This window comes from Artibeus jamaicensis, unplaced genomic scaffold, assembly GCF_021234435.1.
Source record: "Artibeus jamaicensis isolate MK-2021 breed Jamaican fruit bat unplaced genomic scaffold, CSHL_Jam_final contig_354, whole genome shotgun sequence".
NCBI lineage: Eukaryota > Metazoa > Chordata > Mammalia > Chiroptera > Phyllostomidae > Artibeus > Artibeus jamaicensis.
The window spans coordinates 29,582,934-29,600,095 of record NW_026521803.1 but is presented as its reverse complement, the minus strand read 5'-3'; the positions used below and the strand labels follow the sequence as shown (position 1 = coordinate 29,600,095).

General features: G+C 43.3%; 1 protein-coding gene across 2 annotated transcripts in view; it reads left to right on the top strand.

Moving 5' to 3' along the window:
* The window catches only part of DYM (dymeclin), a 280,176-nt gene that overhangs the window by 119,996 nt on the left and 143,018 nt on the right, over nucleotides 1–17,162 (top strand). For both annotated transcript variants that reach the window (XM_037165106.2, XM_037165105.2), the window contains exons 12-13: nucleotides 4,792–4,905; nucleotides 5,861–5,955. In XM_037165106.2, the coding sequence (XP_037021001.1) occupies nucleotides 4,792–4,905; nucleotides 5,861–5,955 (209 nt within the window). The remainder of the gene's footprint in view (nucleotides 1–4,791; nucleotides 4,906–5,860; nucleotides 5,956–17,162) is intronic.

Genomic DNA, 17,162 nt, shown 5'->3' with positions numbered 1-17,162 from the left:
ACACAGAACGCGTGAAAGAATGGGGAACAAAGGGAAGAAAACTAAACAATCAGTTTTATATTGATTTATGTTTTTATTGATTTTTAATGTTTTGTATTTTAAAAGAGAGCATAATATAATTTTACTCTTTAAATTGTAGTCCCGCTGGTGGGTTCCATTCTCAACCTGATTTTATCTTCCTTTTTGGTATTTTCTTTGTGTCAGAGTATATATGGACATGGTGTTAAAACTTATAGAGAGGTAGTAGGTTTTTTAAAATTTATTTTTCAATTATTGACATGTGATATATTAGTTTCAGGTGTGCAACATAGTGATTAAAACCTCACAAAGTGACCGCCACAATAAGACTGGAACCCCCAGCACCACATGTGGTTGTTACAACAGCATCGACTGTATTTCCTGTGCTGTGCTTTACATGCTGTGCCTATCTTTATAACTGGCAGTTTGTATGGAAGTACTAGGTGTTAGTGAAAAATAGCACACCCCGTGTCTCTCCTATTCCTAATTCCAGCTTCAGCTCTGCTCATGTTCATAAATGCGTATGTTGTGTTTCTGAATCTTCCACATTTAGACATTAACTATTCCCAAGGTGGAAGATGTTATCGGCTCTTTTCCCGCACAGAGATGTGTTCTCTCTGGATTCCCAGCACCTCACCTCCCTGCCCCAGCTCAGAGACTCTCTCTTCCTCCCTCCAACCCCCAGCACTTCAGCCCAACTGAGAATCCCCTATAAATCTGTTACAGCATTCACCTATTTTCTCAGTCCTCCTTTCTTCTTTGAGTCCTCTCTTAGTCCCCACGGAAGGCTTTCCTCAAATGCCTGGTGATCCTTGCTTACCTGTTCGTATTTAGGAGGGAGGCACCTGCTCTGTGTAGTCGATTTCCCTGGGCACCCCACTCTCTGTGGCCTCTCCTTCCCAGCTGATCCGTGTCTCAGAGGGGACTGTTCCAGTCTCCTTGATGTCGGGGGTAGTGAGAGATGGCGCTGGGGGTTTCACTCTTCATGGGGTGCAAACATTTTCTTCTAGCCACAGTGGGGCTTTTGTGTCATCTTACCTTTGTCTGACGTTCCATTCAGACTTTTTTTTTTTTGCCTCCGATATAGTGTGACTGTCATTTCAACTAAGATTTAAGGAATCTTGATACTATAGAAAGAGGATAAAACATACAAATTTCTTGATTCTTGTCTTTAAAGTTCCACCAAAGAGAAAATCTTTGCACTGGTTTACTCAGAATTTTAATATAACATTTACTTCTCTTTTGATAAAGAATAAAAAAACCTGTATGATTTTTTAAAACATTTAAAAATTGAAGTGTAAAATAGGAAGTGTGCACATTTCAAAGCTGTAACATAGGAGTTTTTGCATATGGATGCACATACCTACGTCACTGCCTCCCAGATAAGTCATGGAGCATCTCTCGCACACAGAAGGCTCCCTGTGCCCTTCGCTGGTCCAGACCCCGCGCCCGCGGGTTCACTGCTGCTCTGGCCTCCCTCCGCCAGATCAGCGTTCGCCTCTCCTTGGTTTACAGTGCATTCCCTTACACTAGTTTCCTTACTCAGCACAGTGTCTCTGAAATACACCAGTGGTATTAAGTCATTAGTTGGGTCTTTATTACTATGTGCTACTCCATTGTGTGAATATACCACGGTGTATTTATCCAATCTCTTACTGGTGGATTTTGGCTTTTTTTACAGTTTGGGGCTATTTTTGATAAAGCCGATGCACACTTTTGGGCATGTATTTCAGCGAGCATATGCCCTCGTTCTCTTGAGTATATTCCTAGGAGTAGGGTTGCTCTGTCACAAGATAGGTATGTGTTTAGCTTTAAGAGCTCCTAGTTAAATAAACTGTAGCTGTGAGTACCCTACCCCTCAGCAATTTCACTCCCCGTTTATCTAGGAAGACCTTGTGATTTGCACAGAGAGGCTGTGCGCTTTACTTGTTACCAGCAGCGCTACTTATAACCCCGAAAATATTTACACCGTGCAGAGTGAGACAGGCAGGGTGCTGACTGCACGTGGAGAGGAAGAAAGGCGGGTGAACAACACCCTGCGGCTCCACCAGGTCTGTGGGGTTTCATCAGCAGGGGCAGCAGCAGCAACAAAACAAGCAGCCACACGGAAAACTTGCACTAGTCACGAATAAATGGAAATGCTTAAAATTTTACATTTTTTACTTTTCAAGCGATAGCCAACTACCGTTGAGAGGACTTTTGCCACATGCCAGTCTCCAAGTTAAGCCTGCAGAACAGGGCAGGGGCGGGTCCTTTGGAATGGGGGGCCAGGTGACCCGAGTTGACCTGAGCAGAAGTTTACTGTGGAGGCGCCACCTGCCCTTGCACGCAGCTGCACACACTGCTCCTTCGTCATTCTCGCCTGTTCCCGTGTCCCCCGCCTCCTTCCCAGGGTCCTCGGGGACTTGGGGGGTTGGCAGAATTACTAGAGAGCATCTATTTCCATTGGTCTTTTGAAGATCTATGGTGCAACTATAGTATTTAGAGTTCATTATATTTTTATGGATTATAATTGTGGTTTTGGGGGTTTTTTGTTTGTTTTTTGGTAGTCCATAGTTTCCTTCTCCTGAATTTTTCTGGCCATTAGTTTCTGTTGTGGCTACGGTGGCAGGGAAGGACAGCCAAGCACTCCCCCTAGAATTGGTGCGTGGGTGGTTTGTGCTGAGTCTTTGCATATTTTGGGCTTTTATTTTTCTAGGAGTAGAAGTCTAGAGCCGTAATCTATTCCTTAAAACTTGATGGGCATCGTTCTCTTGTCCTTCAGGTGCATGGCATTCACGATGAGAAGCTACGTAATGTTCAAATGCTTCTCTCTCTTTTTGGTGAAAGCATATTTCTTCTTTCTGGAAGCCAATAGGATTTTTTCATATGCTGTGAATTCAGAAATTTTACCACAATATACTTTGGTTTTTTTCTTCAATATTTCTGCTAAGAATATTGAAAGTTTTTCTTTCCCTCAAAGAAATTTTCCCGTTACTATTTTTTCCTCTTATTTTTAGTCTGTCCCTTTTGTTAAGTAGATATTAGATATCTACTTTTCTCTTATACTTTGTCTTTTTGCTTTTTATTGCTGTTATCTAAGAGAAATTCTAAATTTAATCTGCCAAACCATGAATTCAGTTTTCTGTAACGCCCATCCTAATTCTCTCCACCATATTTTTAATTTTTCTCAGCTTTTCTTCATTTTGTGATTCTCCTTATTCCTAGTAGCTTGTTCTTATTTTATGGATGAAGTATTCTGTCAAATCTTATCAAATATACTAAATAGAATTAACATTTTTTCAGATTCTTAAATTATTTGTTTAATTAGGGGGTCTATTTGTTCCATGTGTTCAGTTTCAAATTATTATTTACTTGGTAAACTTTTTATCATGAACACATTAAATGTTAATTAGAAAAAAATAGTATTATGAGTCACCATGGACTCATCATAAACACTGTTCTGTTTTTATTTTATCTTCCTACCCTGCCCTCACTGCCTTTTTATATTTTGGCTAAAATCTCTTTGAGATTTTAATATTTAATTAGAACTAATACTTAATTTATTTTCTCCAATTATCTTTAAGATGTCATTTTGAGTTGGTTGGTTCAAATTGGTTTCCGAAGTCCATTTACTGTATTTAGTTCCGAAGACTCTTTTTCATCTGTGATTGTCTCTCCCTTTCCCACCTTTTCTGTACCATTTATTTGTTGTAGAAACTGGGTTGTTTACTCCATTTACAGCCAAATGTTTTCTCCATTTGGCTTTGGCTGATTATATCATCAGGTTATTGAACATGTACTTTAGTTCTCGGTATTTCATATACATCAGTGATTAGAGCAGAGGCTTGATTTGATGTAGCGTAGCTCTCTTTTAGACTGATTCTTTCTACCTCCCTTGTGGCTTATTGTTGTCCCCTTCACAGTTATCACTGAAAGGCTAGACTCATTTCTTTAGAAAGGTGGTGGGACCTCCCTCACGGGTGTGATGAGTGGTGGGGGTCTGCTGTGCTCTGCAAAGGGTGTGTCCTCTTAGTGGAGAAGGCGGGAGTCAGCCCAAGAAGTCTTTCTTCGTAGGTGGGGAAGTACAGGCACATTAACTCCCTGAATCAAGGAGAAAGGGAGTGGCAGTGTCTTAGAAGGAGACATCAGGGAGTTCCATTGCTCAGCTGAGCCTGTGGGTTTTGCTGCATTTTCCTCCCTTGTGTGGCAGCCCAGGACTGGCTGCCGTGCTGCCCACTTTTTTGCATCTCTCTCTCTGACGCCCTTGTCGCAGACTTACGGTGGAGCTGTGTCAGCTCAAGTGAGAAGACAGTTCTGCCCACTGAGCCCTGGGGGGAGCTGCCTGCTCCGAGTGGTCAGAAGGGAACACAGGCACGTCTTTTCTTGAAGATCTTGGCCGTTCGCATTCTTGGCCTTTTCCTGAATGCAGCGGCGGAGGCTTTGTGTGGCTGTTGGAGCAGCTCCACTTTTCAAGAAGCTCCGTGGTTTCCTTATATTTGCTTTCAGACTGCTGATGGTCTTTGCTGTCACTCTTTTCCTATGTGCCATACCTCCCTTCTGTCTGCTAACGATTCCTCCTCTGTTTAGACCTGCTTTTTCTCTTTAGTATTTAAGAAGGACGGAGAAGTCAGCACAGCCACAGTTTGGCTATCGTGAACTGAAGGTCTCACAGTTCACTTTCACGTACTGGTAACTCGTAGTGTGGCTACGGCTTACGCGAAGTCAGAGACACGGATGGTCCTTTTTTCCCATATCAGTTATGTTTACTTACACTTATCTTCCCCATTACAGATACTAAAAAATATTACTTGGTATTCAGAACGGGTTTTAACAGAAATTTCACTGGGGAGTCTCCTGATACTGGTCGTAATAAGAACCATTCAGTACAACATGACAAGGACAAGAGTAAGTATTCCACTACTACTTTGTTATCTTTATGCATACAGTATGATTAAGACTGTAGTTTCACGCAGTCTCAATATTTCGAGGGCCAACATTCTCATGAAATACGGTAGAAAAATACAGATCAGCATACAGTCACTGTATTATATAATCCTAAGGTACTGCATATAGTATCTGTTTCTTAATATTTAATAGAGTGTATGATTAGAGAAATTTTCATGAAATTGAAACAGGCCATGGAGCACATTTAGGTGAAAGTTGCTGTCTTCTGTGCTGGACCAATAACACGGATTTGCCTGTTAAGAGCAACAGCAGACTTAGAAGATAAGAGCACAAGAAAAAATGAATTCAGTTGGGAAAGCAAGTACTTTAAAGAGTAAAAGAAAAATTTCAACTGGACTGTATTTGCGATAGTACCTGGGGGCAAATTTCAGTTCCAGTCTATAGAGAAGCTGTATACAGAGTTGATAACTCAGAGCAGCAGTCAAGTTCACCGCCCTGTCTTCAGTCATTTCCTTCTGCAGGGCTAATGCAGATACCTGTCCACAGTCTTTCATTTGAAACCCTAGGCACCAGATGTGCTTTTGAATGGAGACTGTTTTGATTTTAGAAAGGTAATTATAGTGCATACACTTACACTGTATGTAACCATTAGGTTCTGGAGCAGCACACTGTAATTAAACATTAATATTTCTGCAGCGAAATACTTCAGTATTCACCAGGGCAGGGATAATGAAGGCCATAAATAGCATCATACTCTTTTATGCCAGATGTTGCTTCCAAATGGGTGGTAAAAAACCTTTGAACTTTCAGGGCTCTATCGACTTTCGGAATCAGAGAAAAGGGACCTGAGCTTTCAAAAATCAATGACAATCGAGTTTACATTTGCTTCTAATTAACCTTGTTTAAAATGTAGAGGAGACCTGATGAACACTTTGAACTCTCTGTTCTCTGACAGGACAAGTACCTCCACACCAACTGCTTGGCTGCTCTGGCGAACATGTCGGCGCAGTTCCGCTCTCTCCACCAGTACGCGGCCCAGAGGATCATCAGGTAAATGAGAGCTTGAAAAGAGACCTTGCCTTTTGCTTCTGACTGGCCCATTGAAAAAGATACCACAGTGGTCCCTTTTAAAGACTATCTGCAAGGAGTACCAAAGTTTCCCACTTAATTTGTATCACCTTGTTTGGTTGAAAAGGTCTTGTTCTCCTTTGTTTTCTAGCCGAACTTTTCAGTCAAAAGTAATTGTATTTTCTTTCAATATTTTTATAGATCTGGTTTTAAGCTTTGCACATTAGATTTTTACAGAGGAACAGGTATATTTCTTAGAAATACAACCTAAGTTTTAATTAACATATTTGTTGAGCATTTTATAGAACATTGTACTACCCTTCCGAGGAGTTACCTGTGTTTGTTTTGGAGGATTCTTTTTATAGCATATTAGTTATACTGTATTAGTTTTTGTATTGTATTAGTTTCTTTTTGTACCATATTAGTTTTCTGTTGCTGCCACAAGTTAGTGACTTAAAAGAACACATGTATTAATGTAGTTCTGTAGGTTAGAGGTTCAGCAGGGGTCTCACCTGGCTAATATCAAGGAATCAGCAGGCTGCTACCCTTTCTGGGCGCTCTGGAGAGAATCCGTGTCCCCGCCTTTTCCAGCTGCTGGAAGCTGGCTGCGTTTCTTGGCTCACGGCCCCTTCCTCCGTTTCCCAAGCCAGCAACAGCAGGTTGCTGCATCCTCCTCACGCCTCCTCTTCCCCTTCCCTCTTCTACTTTGAGGATCCTTGTGATTGCCTTGGCCCTACACAAATAATCCATGCCAACAGACCCATCTCAAGGTCCTGAACTGAATCATGACTGCAGAGCCCCTCTGCCCTGTAAGGTGACACAGTCACAGGTCTAGGGCATTAGGATGTAGATCTGTTGGGGGGAGCCCTTTTTCTCTCTGCCACAATATCACCAGAAATTCCTCCGTCTCCCCTCCCTCTTGGCCAAAGACATGCTCTTTATGGGTGGGAAAGCTGATTAACAAGTGATGAATGAGTATCTTTTGCAGAGATTTGTAACGTATGTGGGCACTTTTTGATCTTCAGGTAGCACGCTCAGTATGGTACTGGTGGCTCTCAAGTAGGACGTTGGTTAGATGTCCATCGAGTCAGATTGTTTCCTTCAGTCTTGCTTTTTGGGCAGTGCCGTTTTGGTGACCAGTTCTTATGTTCCGGTCATTGGTGGTGATCACAACTCACATTACTTTAAACTCTAATCTTACCCTTTGTTGCCTGGTTAGAGACATTTATTGACCCAGGCTCATTCTTAGTAGTAACTCAGAATTAACTTACAGTCTTTGTCTGTTTATTTGTACTCAGAAGATAGCAGAGAATATTTTTTGCTAAATTAAACTAAAAGAATTCAACATAATGTGTTAAGACATTATAATACTTTATAATGCATTGAACCATTATAATAGATTAATAATAATTAACATGCAATCTCAGCCTGGGGTTTGAACTTAGGAGACCGTTCACTGGAGTGACTGCGGACCAGTGCTGTCTTCTTCATCGGAATAGACGCAGTGTCTCCTCACACCCAGATCTCCCAGATGTTTCTAAAAATCACCCTTTGTCACCGTGCTTTAGTTCTGCGTGACAGAGTTAATGACACCTGTGCTGCTTTGTGGCCTGTTTTACTTTGCGTGTATGTGGAGTTTTATAATGGTTTTCTGAAGATTTCATTATAAATTAATTTTCCTCAACTGATTTGTGAACATTTGGCCTGGTCCATATGAACGTGCCACGTGAACTGGTTCAGAACATAAGTTCTTATAAAATGTTTCAAGCAAGATTAAATAAAAATTTTCTAGGTATAAGAATTGGGAAAAAATGCAAATAAAGCACTGTGCGCAGTTCTGCATGCGTGATGCTGAAAGTCGAAAACCAGTTGTACTTGGAGAAACAAGCGTAGTTTAGATTTCTGATTTGGGAATATTTTGATCACATCAATAAGGAGTAGTGCTTTACTTCATTTTAACAGAGCTTTATTTAATATTATATTAATAAGGAACTGTGTTAAACAGGAAGTATCAAAATTACTTACAACAATGTCTGCCCTCAAGTAGCTTATACTTCAGCAGCAGAGATGTGACAAGGCCAAGCATGCAGAATGTCCAGCAGAATGTCAGACATATTGGAAAGACCTCCGGTGGGGAGGGCGAGTGGTCGGTTCAGAGAACAGTGAGCTCCCATCTAACCGAGAAACCGGGCGAGGTAGGTAGAGGAGGCTGTAGGGGCCAGCCTGGGGGAGGAAGGCATCCACCACGACCCACCGAAGCAGACAGGAGGGGCTGTGGTGAGAGAGCAGGGTTTCATTTAGAACCTAACCCATCCAGTCGGCGTGTCGCGGGTCTGTGCAGGATCCCAGGAGAGACACCGTAACGAGCCAGCTGGGCCTTCTCTTGGAAGGGCCTTCACTCTCAGAGCCACAGTTTAGGACAATACAGCAGCAGGGGAAAGATGGTCTGCACAAAAGAAAATGTGAATGAATGACTTGTAAATGGGTTTTAAAAGAAATAATTTAATGGAAATGCCCAGTCATCAATTTCAGCAGAGGGGATATGAGCATGCTCTGTTTGTCACGCTGAGGGATGTGCAGTTCTGACAGGTCCCCGGGTGCTGCCAGTGCCTCTGGGCCAGGGGCACAGTTGAGTAGCCAGTGTGGACCAGAGTGTCCCCATCATCCAGGAGGGTGATTTCTCGTTAGAAATGCAGAGGGTCGGCCCAGCTTCACGAAACCTGCTGCACCCAAGTCTTCATTTTAACAAGATCCCCAAATGATTTGTGTACACATTGAGGGTTTGGAAGCACTTTGAATTCGGGCCTGAGAACTAAGATTTATTCCCTTAGAAAACATTTGTCTCAAATTGGAAATGGGGCCCAGCTCTTTTGTATCTTGAGGGAACTCATTTTATAGTCTGCGTCTAGGGTATGGAATTGTAAAGGATGATAAGGAATGCATAGCAGACACCGTTCAGATGCACAGAAGATTTATGACAGCTGTCCGACTCAGGGTTCGCCGGGTGCTTTGGTGGCTCCTTCAAGTGGTCAGCTCTCAGGTGCATGTTTTCCAGACCCTCTTCGGGAGGAGACCCACCCGGTCTGGTATCTGTCACTTGCAAAACCACGTGATCTTTAACAGTGCAAAACAGAGTGACATATTTCATTGCTACGAAAATAGGATATGAATAAAGCTTTTAAAAACCTCCTTAGCTAGACATAAGTGTAAGGAATGATTTCATATGGTGTCTGAGCTACTGTTTCATATTTAATGACAACATGTCTTCCACTAACTTGGTATTCCAGAAAAGTCACAAACATGATTTCAGTATTTCTCATCTATGAAGAATTTGAATATGCTGTAAGCATGGATATTTGAAGTCATTGTTTGAGACTAGGCCTATTAATTCAATTAAAAGCACTTATAAGAAGTAGACTGTATGTGGGGGATTTGTGTGCATTACGGGGATATCATTATTTCCTGCCCTTGGGGCTCCTCCTATTGCCTCTCCTGTTCTCCTCACACCAGCTCCTTCCTCTGGCTCCTCCCTCACATTCGGCTTGACAGATCCTAGATGGTTTTCTTTACCCTAAATGGTTTCTTGTCTTTCTGCCCCTTTTCTCTGGGAGTTCCCATATATGCCTATAACTTCACCTGGTTTGCACTTGTGTATGGGAAACCGCCTACATCTACGCTTATAATCCTGATCCTTCTCTTTGTTTTTGGAGGCAGGTGGTATGGAATAGTTATTCAGAGCAGAGACTAAGTTTGGGATACCAGCTTTAAAACATACTAGCCGTGGCATCTTAGAGCAGTTACTTTACAAACTCTGTGCAGCAGTTTTCCCCTCTGTGAGGCTGGTGACTGTGGCTGCTTCTTACCTGAATGGGTGTGGTGAGGAGCGAGCGAGTTAATGCTTGTGAAGGGCCTGGCACAAAATGTGCATTAAAATGCTGGCTAGCCGGACCCAGTCTCTGATAGCCTCACTACCTGGGTGCCCCACACTTGCCTCACGCTTTTATTCTGTTTAAGACTGTACTCATTTTTAAACCTGGTCTTCTGTTTAAATTTCCTCTCTTAAGTAGTGGCCAGTTTTACTGCAGCCACCTAAATTGCCAGGCCGGAAACCAAGTACTCTTCTGCCATTTCTACTTTCTCCTCAATTCCGTGTCTGACTGTGCCCAGGGATTCTCTCTAACGCTACCATTGTAACTTGCGTTCATACTGTCTTCTCTGTCTCTCCTGTTGCGGCCTTGGTTCACGTCACCTAAACTGTGCCATTTGTCTCTCTGGCCCTTTTGCCTCCCTACGTGGCCCTCCACAGTTGACCTCCACACTGTCGCATTCTTCTGGAAAGCATACCTGATCTTATTACTCCTTATGCTTAAAATCATTCAGTGGCTTCCCTTTGCCAGCAGGTTAAAATTCAACCTGCTCAGAGCAGGAGCTCTCGGCTGTGGTGCTTTTGCCTCTAGAGGGCGTTGGCGATGTCGGGAGTAAGGTTTTTTGCATTGTTTTTGTTATTCCTGCAGCAGGGGAGGAGGTTGCTGGAGACTTCTAGGACGTAGAGGGCAGTGACGTTCCTAGATATCCTACAACGCCCAGGACAGCAAAGTGGCCAGCGCAGAGTGTCAGTGGTGCTGAGGCGGGGAACTGGCCTTTGAGCAGCAAGCTCTGGGCCCCGCCCTCCGCTCTCATCTGCAGTCACTACTTGCCTTGCCTCCGTCCTGACTGCACTGCCGCAGCTCCGGGCCCTTGCAGCCTGCACTCCTGTGTCCGGATAGATGTGGTCTGGAGTTAGAAAAAGGCTGAGCCAGTACCTCTTCCTTTGTAGGGTTTGCCTACCAATTTCCACCTCTCTGTTCTGTTTTGTCACGAACCAGCCAGTGGTCCAGCCGCCCACCCCCAGCTCCTAGGCCCTCTGACTTGAGACCCGGCTGCTGCCAGCACAGTCACATCATGTTTTCCTACTCAGACCAGGAGGAGAAAGAACCCAGTGGCAGCCCCTGGGTCTCTGTCATTCTGGCGCAGGCCCGGTTCCTGGGTTGGGAGCAGTAGGAAGGACCAGGACAGGAGACAGTCACCTGTGAGAAAATATGGCTGTGGTGACCTGGTTTCTCTCAAAGGTGGGTGTGAGAGAGAAAGAACTCAGAATCTTGACCTTGTGACAACACTGGCCTGAAGTCGCAAGTCTTGTGTAAGCTAAGTGGTAGTTACTGGAGATAGAAGACTTGTCTTCCATTGCTTTGCGTTACTTTCCAGAGAGCAGCTCTCAGCACACAGCAGACTTTTAATAAATACGCTACCTAGTGATTTATTCTTCTAAGAGGGCTTGGCCTTTGGGCTGTTTAGCTTCGTTCTGGACCCGTAATTCTGAGACTTGGTTGGTTCATCTCTGGCTGTGTTTCGCAGAAACCTGCGACTTTTTGAAGCTAGTGAAGTTGATAACAATGTAGGACATTATTGGGAGACTCCTGGTTTTTCAAACTTCTTGAGAATAAAACCATATAAAACAGATTTTTAATGAAACTATTCATAAGTGTAGTTTTTTTGTAAAATCCAATTATGTAATTTAAGAATTAAAATCTTCAATTCGTTATTAATTTTTTAAAAATATTTAAAATATTTTATTTGTTTATTTTTAGAGAGAGGGGAGTAGAGGAGAAAGAGAGGGAGAGAGACATCGACCTGTTGACTCTGTGTGCCCCCCCAGTTGGGGACCAGACCTGCAGCCCAGGCCTGTGCTCTCACCAGGAATCCAACCTGTGACCTTTTGCTTTGCAGGACTGTGCCCAACCAGCTGAGCCGCACTGGTCGGAGCACAGTCCATGATTTATGCACCTTCTCTAGCATCAACAGCCACCACTAGTGAAGATGCGCACTTCAGATTTCAACCAGGGTCACTGTGGTGCACTTTGTCCTGCCCTGGGCTGGCAGTCCTTCGTAGGCTTCCTGGTTCTGTTCTGCACGTGCAGTGAGATGCATTTGAGTCACCCAGCATTTTCTGAAGACTGCAGAAACATAGGTTTGTTATTTAACTCTGGGTAGTTAGCACCTCTGTTTAGACAAATAGGTCTGGCAGTAGTAAGGTCTGCTTGAGTATAGTTGGCAGGGTGATACTATGGGTGTAATAATTTCTACGTTTAATTTGAACATTTCACCTAAAATGTCATATGGTTTGCTTGAGTGCAATATTGTTATGTTACAGAATTACATGCTTAGAATTTCGTAATAAGAGTTTTTGTAATAAAGAAGGGGCATTATTTATGTCAGACCCTGTAGCTCTTTTAGAATGGCCCATGGAATCAAAGAAAGATAGACAATTTGTTTTTAATAATACTTTCTGGTATTAGTTTACCTTATCAGGCTTCCTTGCTCTGTCCCCCTGAATTAAGTTTACACGAATTGAGGTTTTTGGGTTTTTTTAACCAAATAATATATTAAAGTGAGAACAAACAAGAAAATATCAAGAAACAAAATGACTTGTTTATAGTTGGGATAAATTTATGTTACATGACATAAAATATTCAAATATGTAATACAGTAAGATACCTGGTTGTTTCTCTTGGTTACGATATTTCAGGAGTACTTTCTTATGTTAAGAGTAAGGTCCATTTAATGATAAATTCATACCCATCGCCTTGTTGTCTCACCACTTGTCTCTATTTTGCTACATTTAAAACTGATAGAAGGCTGGAGGCTTATACAGTTTCCGGTGTTGGTGTTTCACAGCCGGTACGTGGCTCTTCCAGGCTTGTCCAGGTTGAAAGCCACCTCACTGTCAGAGCAGGAACGGCAGAACTTTGTTTCCAAGAGTAACTCATCTGCCACGGGACCGTGGGCTCTAACTCCTGAGGGTTCCCTCCCAGGGGTGGTTCCGTACAGTCTAAGGGGCCCAAGCCCAGGTCCATTGCCCCTGCCCCTTATTCCAAGGGAAGCACCTGATGTTGTAGGGATGTCTGTTCGCCTCCCCACTCCCCTTAACCTGGCTACCTGACAAAGCTGTGGGTGTGTTCAGGTGTTGTAGTACATGGTGCACAGATATTTTCCTGGGAAATAAACATGGAAAAGAGGATGAGAACTGTAGCTCTTTTAGCCCCAAACTCTGATATCTGTCTTAGATTCAATGCTTGACACTAGTATTTTAGAAATTCAGTCCAGAAATAACTTACTGGACTTTTGCTACGTGTCTACCACTGTGAAGTACTCTTTAACTTAGATTTTTTACATTCAAATTTGAGACTAGCCTCATCCATTATATCTAGAAATTAAGTGTTAGTTTTAGTCATGTTGCTTTTATTTTTTTAACACTTTGTTTTCTACCTTATTATCTAATATCATTATAGTGATAACTTGTTTCCTAGGGAAGGGATTATCTGATATTAAGCATTATAACAAATAAACGGTTTAGTCTCTTTCCAAAGTCTTGGTAAGTTTGTACCTGTTTTCTATCCCTAAGACGATGTACGGGACTTACTTTATGTGAGTGTTGCAACAGTTAACAATGGCTTGTACAGTCTTTTGCAGCTCTATTTCTTTCCTGTTACAGGATTACAACGTTTCTGAAGTAATTTTAATCTAGAAATAAACCCAGGTAACATCTCTACAATATACTTCTTGATGTTAATATTCCTAGATACTGATCCCTTGCCAAAAGGATCATCAGTGTGCCTGTATTCCCCAAATACTTCCCTAAATGAGACCTCAGTGAATATGGAATTAGAGTTGTTAATAATATGTTTTATTTTAGATTGGTAGGAGGTCTGAGCAATGGTTCTGCAAAGTAAGTACTTCTATTAAGCGTGTATGATTCAGTTTTTAAAAGCTGGAATTAACTTGTTCTTGCCTAATGCACAGGCAGTGCAGAAGTTTCAGTTCCCCTTTGGTCTTTGCTGATCCACGTTTGATCTTGGTGTAGCCGTAGCCAGGAAAGGAAGGAGGAATGTTTTGCCTTAAAAAATCTGGCTTCCTGCACTTCCTACAGCCAGTGGTACTTTGAAGGTAGCTAAATTTTTTTAGAAAAACCTGACATGACTTGCTTTTTAGTTTAGTGTTTTTCTAAAGAAATTATATAAAGAGCATTTAGCTCCCAGTTGAAGACAGCCACCAGTTGAAAATTTAAGTTTCCGATAGAACATTTCTAACCGTACAGAGATAGCCACGAATTATTAAGCCCCATTCGTGTCGATGACTCTGAAGGACCTGAGATTTTTACCCTACTTTCAAGCTTACAAATTGGATTGCCACAGTTGGTGGGTCCTGGTAGAGAGTCGGACTTCTGGGTCGGGGACAAAGGCAGGTTCATTACTCACAGCATCAGTAGGAGCCAGCGTGCCATCGTTTTCTTCAGTGGTTCCTCACGCCCACAGGGCAGCGTGAGGAGGGCCAGCTGGTGCCTGCGCATGCAGTTATAAGAGAGAAGCCCTGAGCTAAGAAACCCCAGTCACTCAGAGTAGACTCAAAGCAAACCTGCCCAACCTTTGTTTTGCATTTAGACGTCTTTACTGCGTTGGAGAGCAGACTGCCCTCTGCCCTGGAGGGAGACACTGTCTCTGCCCCCTGTGTTCACGCTCCAACACTCACCATCAGAGCAAGCTGTGCGTGCCTCTGCTTGCGAGATGTGCAGCAGCACGCAAGACCAGTGGGGAATCGTCTTGACCTGGTTGTGCATTTCTGTGGCCAGTTGGGAAAATGTGTCACTCTGTCATTAGGGTACCCAGGTGACACTGCTCTCGGTTTTATACCGCCCTTGCCAGTGCGTTGGGTTGACGTGCCCTAGAAGGAGTAAAAGACTGAGTGGCCTGGCGGCCTCTGCATTGTCCGTGTGTCCGGGTGCCTCTCCTGCCCCGGCGTCAGTGGCATTACGCAGCCCTGGAAGACTGTTCCTTTGTGGCTCTGACGTAACCAGAATGTTTCTGTTGCAGACACAAATCATAAAACTGTGGGTTTGGAAGGGCAGTTGAAGAGCATCTAAGACGAGCTTGCACATTTGCGTGTGGAAATCCTGAAACCCAGAATTGTTCCTTTACCATCCAAGTGCACCCTGTTGTGGGAGCAGACCCAGAGCGTGGCCTGGTGTTCTTTCCGGAACAAAAGAGAACAGAAGTGCCCACTCCACCCACTGCCAATTTCACGTGATTATGGTACCTGGCGTGTTATAAAACGCTGAGAACAGAGAAGAGATACACTTGAGTTATACCTTAAAACAGGAGCAGTTACTCCCTTTTAAATTGGGGATGAGGGAGGCTGCTCTTTTCTCCATCTGTCTGGCTTCTAGTCCTTTTCTAAACTTTCTTTAGAAACCTCAGGTTGGATTTCGTTTGTATAAATAGTTTCGGCTCCTTACAGAAAAACTCACAAAACTTAACATCATTTTATTCAATTCCCACAAGACGGTGACAAAAATCAGTATTTATTAAAATAAAAACTACTGCAAAAGCTATGTATCATGCTGACCTTAGTCCAATTTCAGTTTGTTAGTTAAGAAACTTTTCTGTTTGTATTATAGTGGTTAGATGATTGGAATACTCAAATTACTTTAAAATTTAGTCCGAGTAGCCCTGACTGGTGTGGTTCAGTGGACTGAGTGCCGGCCTGTGAACCAAAGGGTCTCTGGTTTGATTCCCAGTCAGGGCACATGCCTGGGTTGTGGGCCAGGTGCCCAGTAGGGGGTGTGCAAGGGGCAACCACACATTGATGTTTCTCTCCCTCTCTTGCTCCTTCCCCTCCCCTCTCTCTAAAAATAAATATTTTTTAAAAACTTAGTCTGACTAAAGATGCACAGTGGATCCGCCATTTTTGGTTGGAGTGGAATGGGAGGGGTGAAGAAAGCGTGGTGTGTGGTGTGGTCTGGGGTGTGGGGTGGGGTGTGGGGTGTGGTGTGGCGTGGTGTAGTGTGTGGTGTGGTAGGGGAGTACGGTTAACTACCAGCGTAGAAGGTGACTTCTTGACCCTGTTAGTTTGTCCATTAGTAAACTCACTGGGGTCAGTAACTTTCAAGTATCAGTTAGAAGGTTTTCAAATGAGTGACCTTTTTTTACTTTTAATTTGTAAAACTCAGAACATATTTAAAGAGAATACTATAATGAACCTCAAGGTTCCCGTCATATAACCTCAACAAATACATCAGCTCACGACCTTTTTTTTGTTTATATCTCTATGTTTTCCTGCCTACTCTGGGTTGAAGCAATTTCTGACATCATTTCATCTGTCAAAATGATGTTGTGTGGATGGATAAGTTGTAATGATTTTGTCCTCCCACAAGTTGTAGAGAGAAAAATAAAGGTAGTGTTGGAAACATCATCCAAGATGTGGATATGAGCATTTCGTTGGCCCTGAGTCGTTCAGAATCCAGCTCGGTTCAGGGTGTGACTGCGACACTCACAGTGCTGGTCATTGTCATGGGCAGGCAGTTGCCTTCGTTGTGACGGTAGCCCTGTCTGAGGTATGTGATTTCTGGTTTTTAGATGAAAATACTGAGGCTCAGAGAGACTCTGAAACTTATTTGGGGTCAGAGCAGCCGAAATTGGAATCTAATTGTGACCTTTGCCTAGAAGTGTTCTTCTCTCTACGGCAGGCCTGACTTTGATAAATAGCGGAAAACGAATAAACAGGTGTCGGCCACTTTACACTCAAACTCTCAGTCATGAGCGTGGGCAACATGCAGTGTGTGGGCGCCAGGGGTCCAGCCCGTAGCCCACAGGCTACGTGCGGCCCAGGAGGGCTGTGAATGGGTCCCAACACAAAATCGTAAATTTACTTAAAACCTTTCTCTTTTTTTGCTCATCAGTTTTCGTTAGTGTTTGTGTATTTGATATTAAATGTGTATTAAATACACCCTGGAAGAAGACAGCTCCTCTTTTCCCAGGGTGGCCCAGAGATGCTGGTAGGTCGGACGCCCCTGGTGGAGTTTTGCAGTCTTCTTTCTTGTGTCACATGGCTGCAGAGGCGCTCTGCGTGTGGCTGCGGACTGCAGAGGCTTCACGGAACGTACGCTGTTGTCGCATGTCATGTTCTCAGTGCCAACACTTGCACCAGTGCTGTGAAAGCAGACTTGGGGCAGAACTGCTGGTGTCTTAGCAGAGGTCCGGGCAGAGGCGCCGGACTGCCCTAGTACTGAGTGTGTTTTCTATAATCGTGCACCTGCGGTGAAAAAAGTCCACTTTGATTAAAAATGTTCTTGGTGAAACAGTCAGCATGATTAGTTG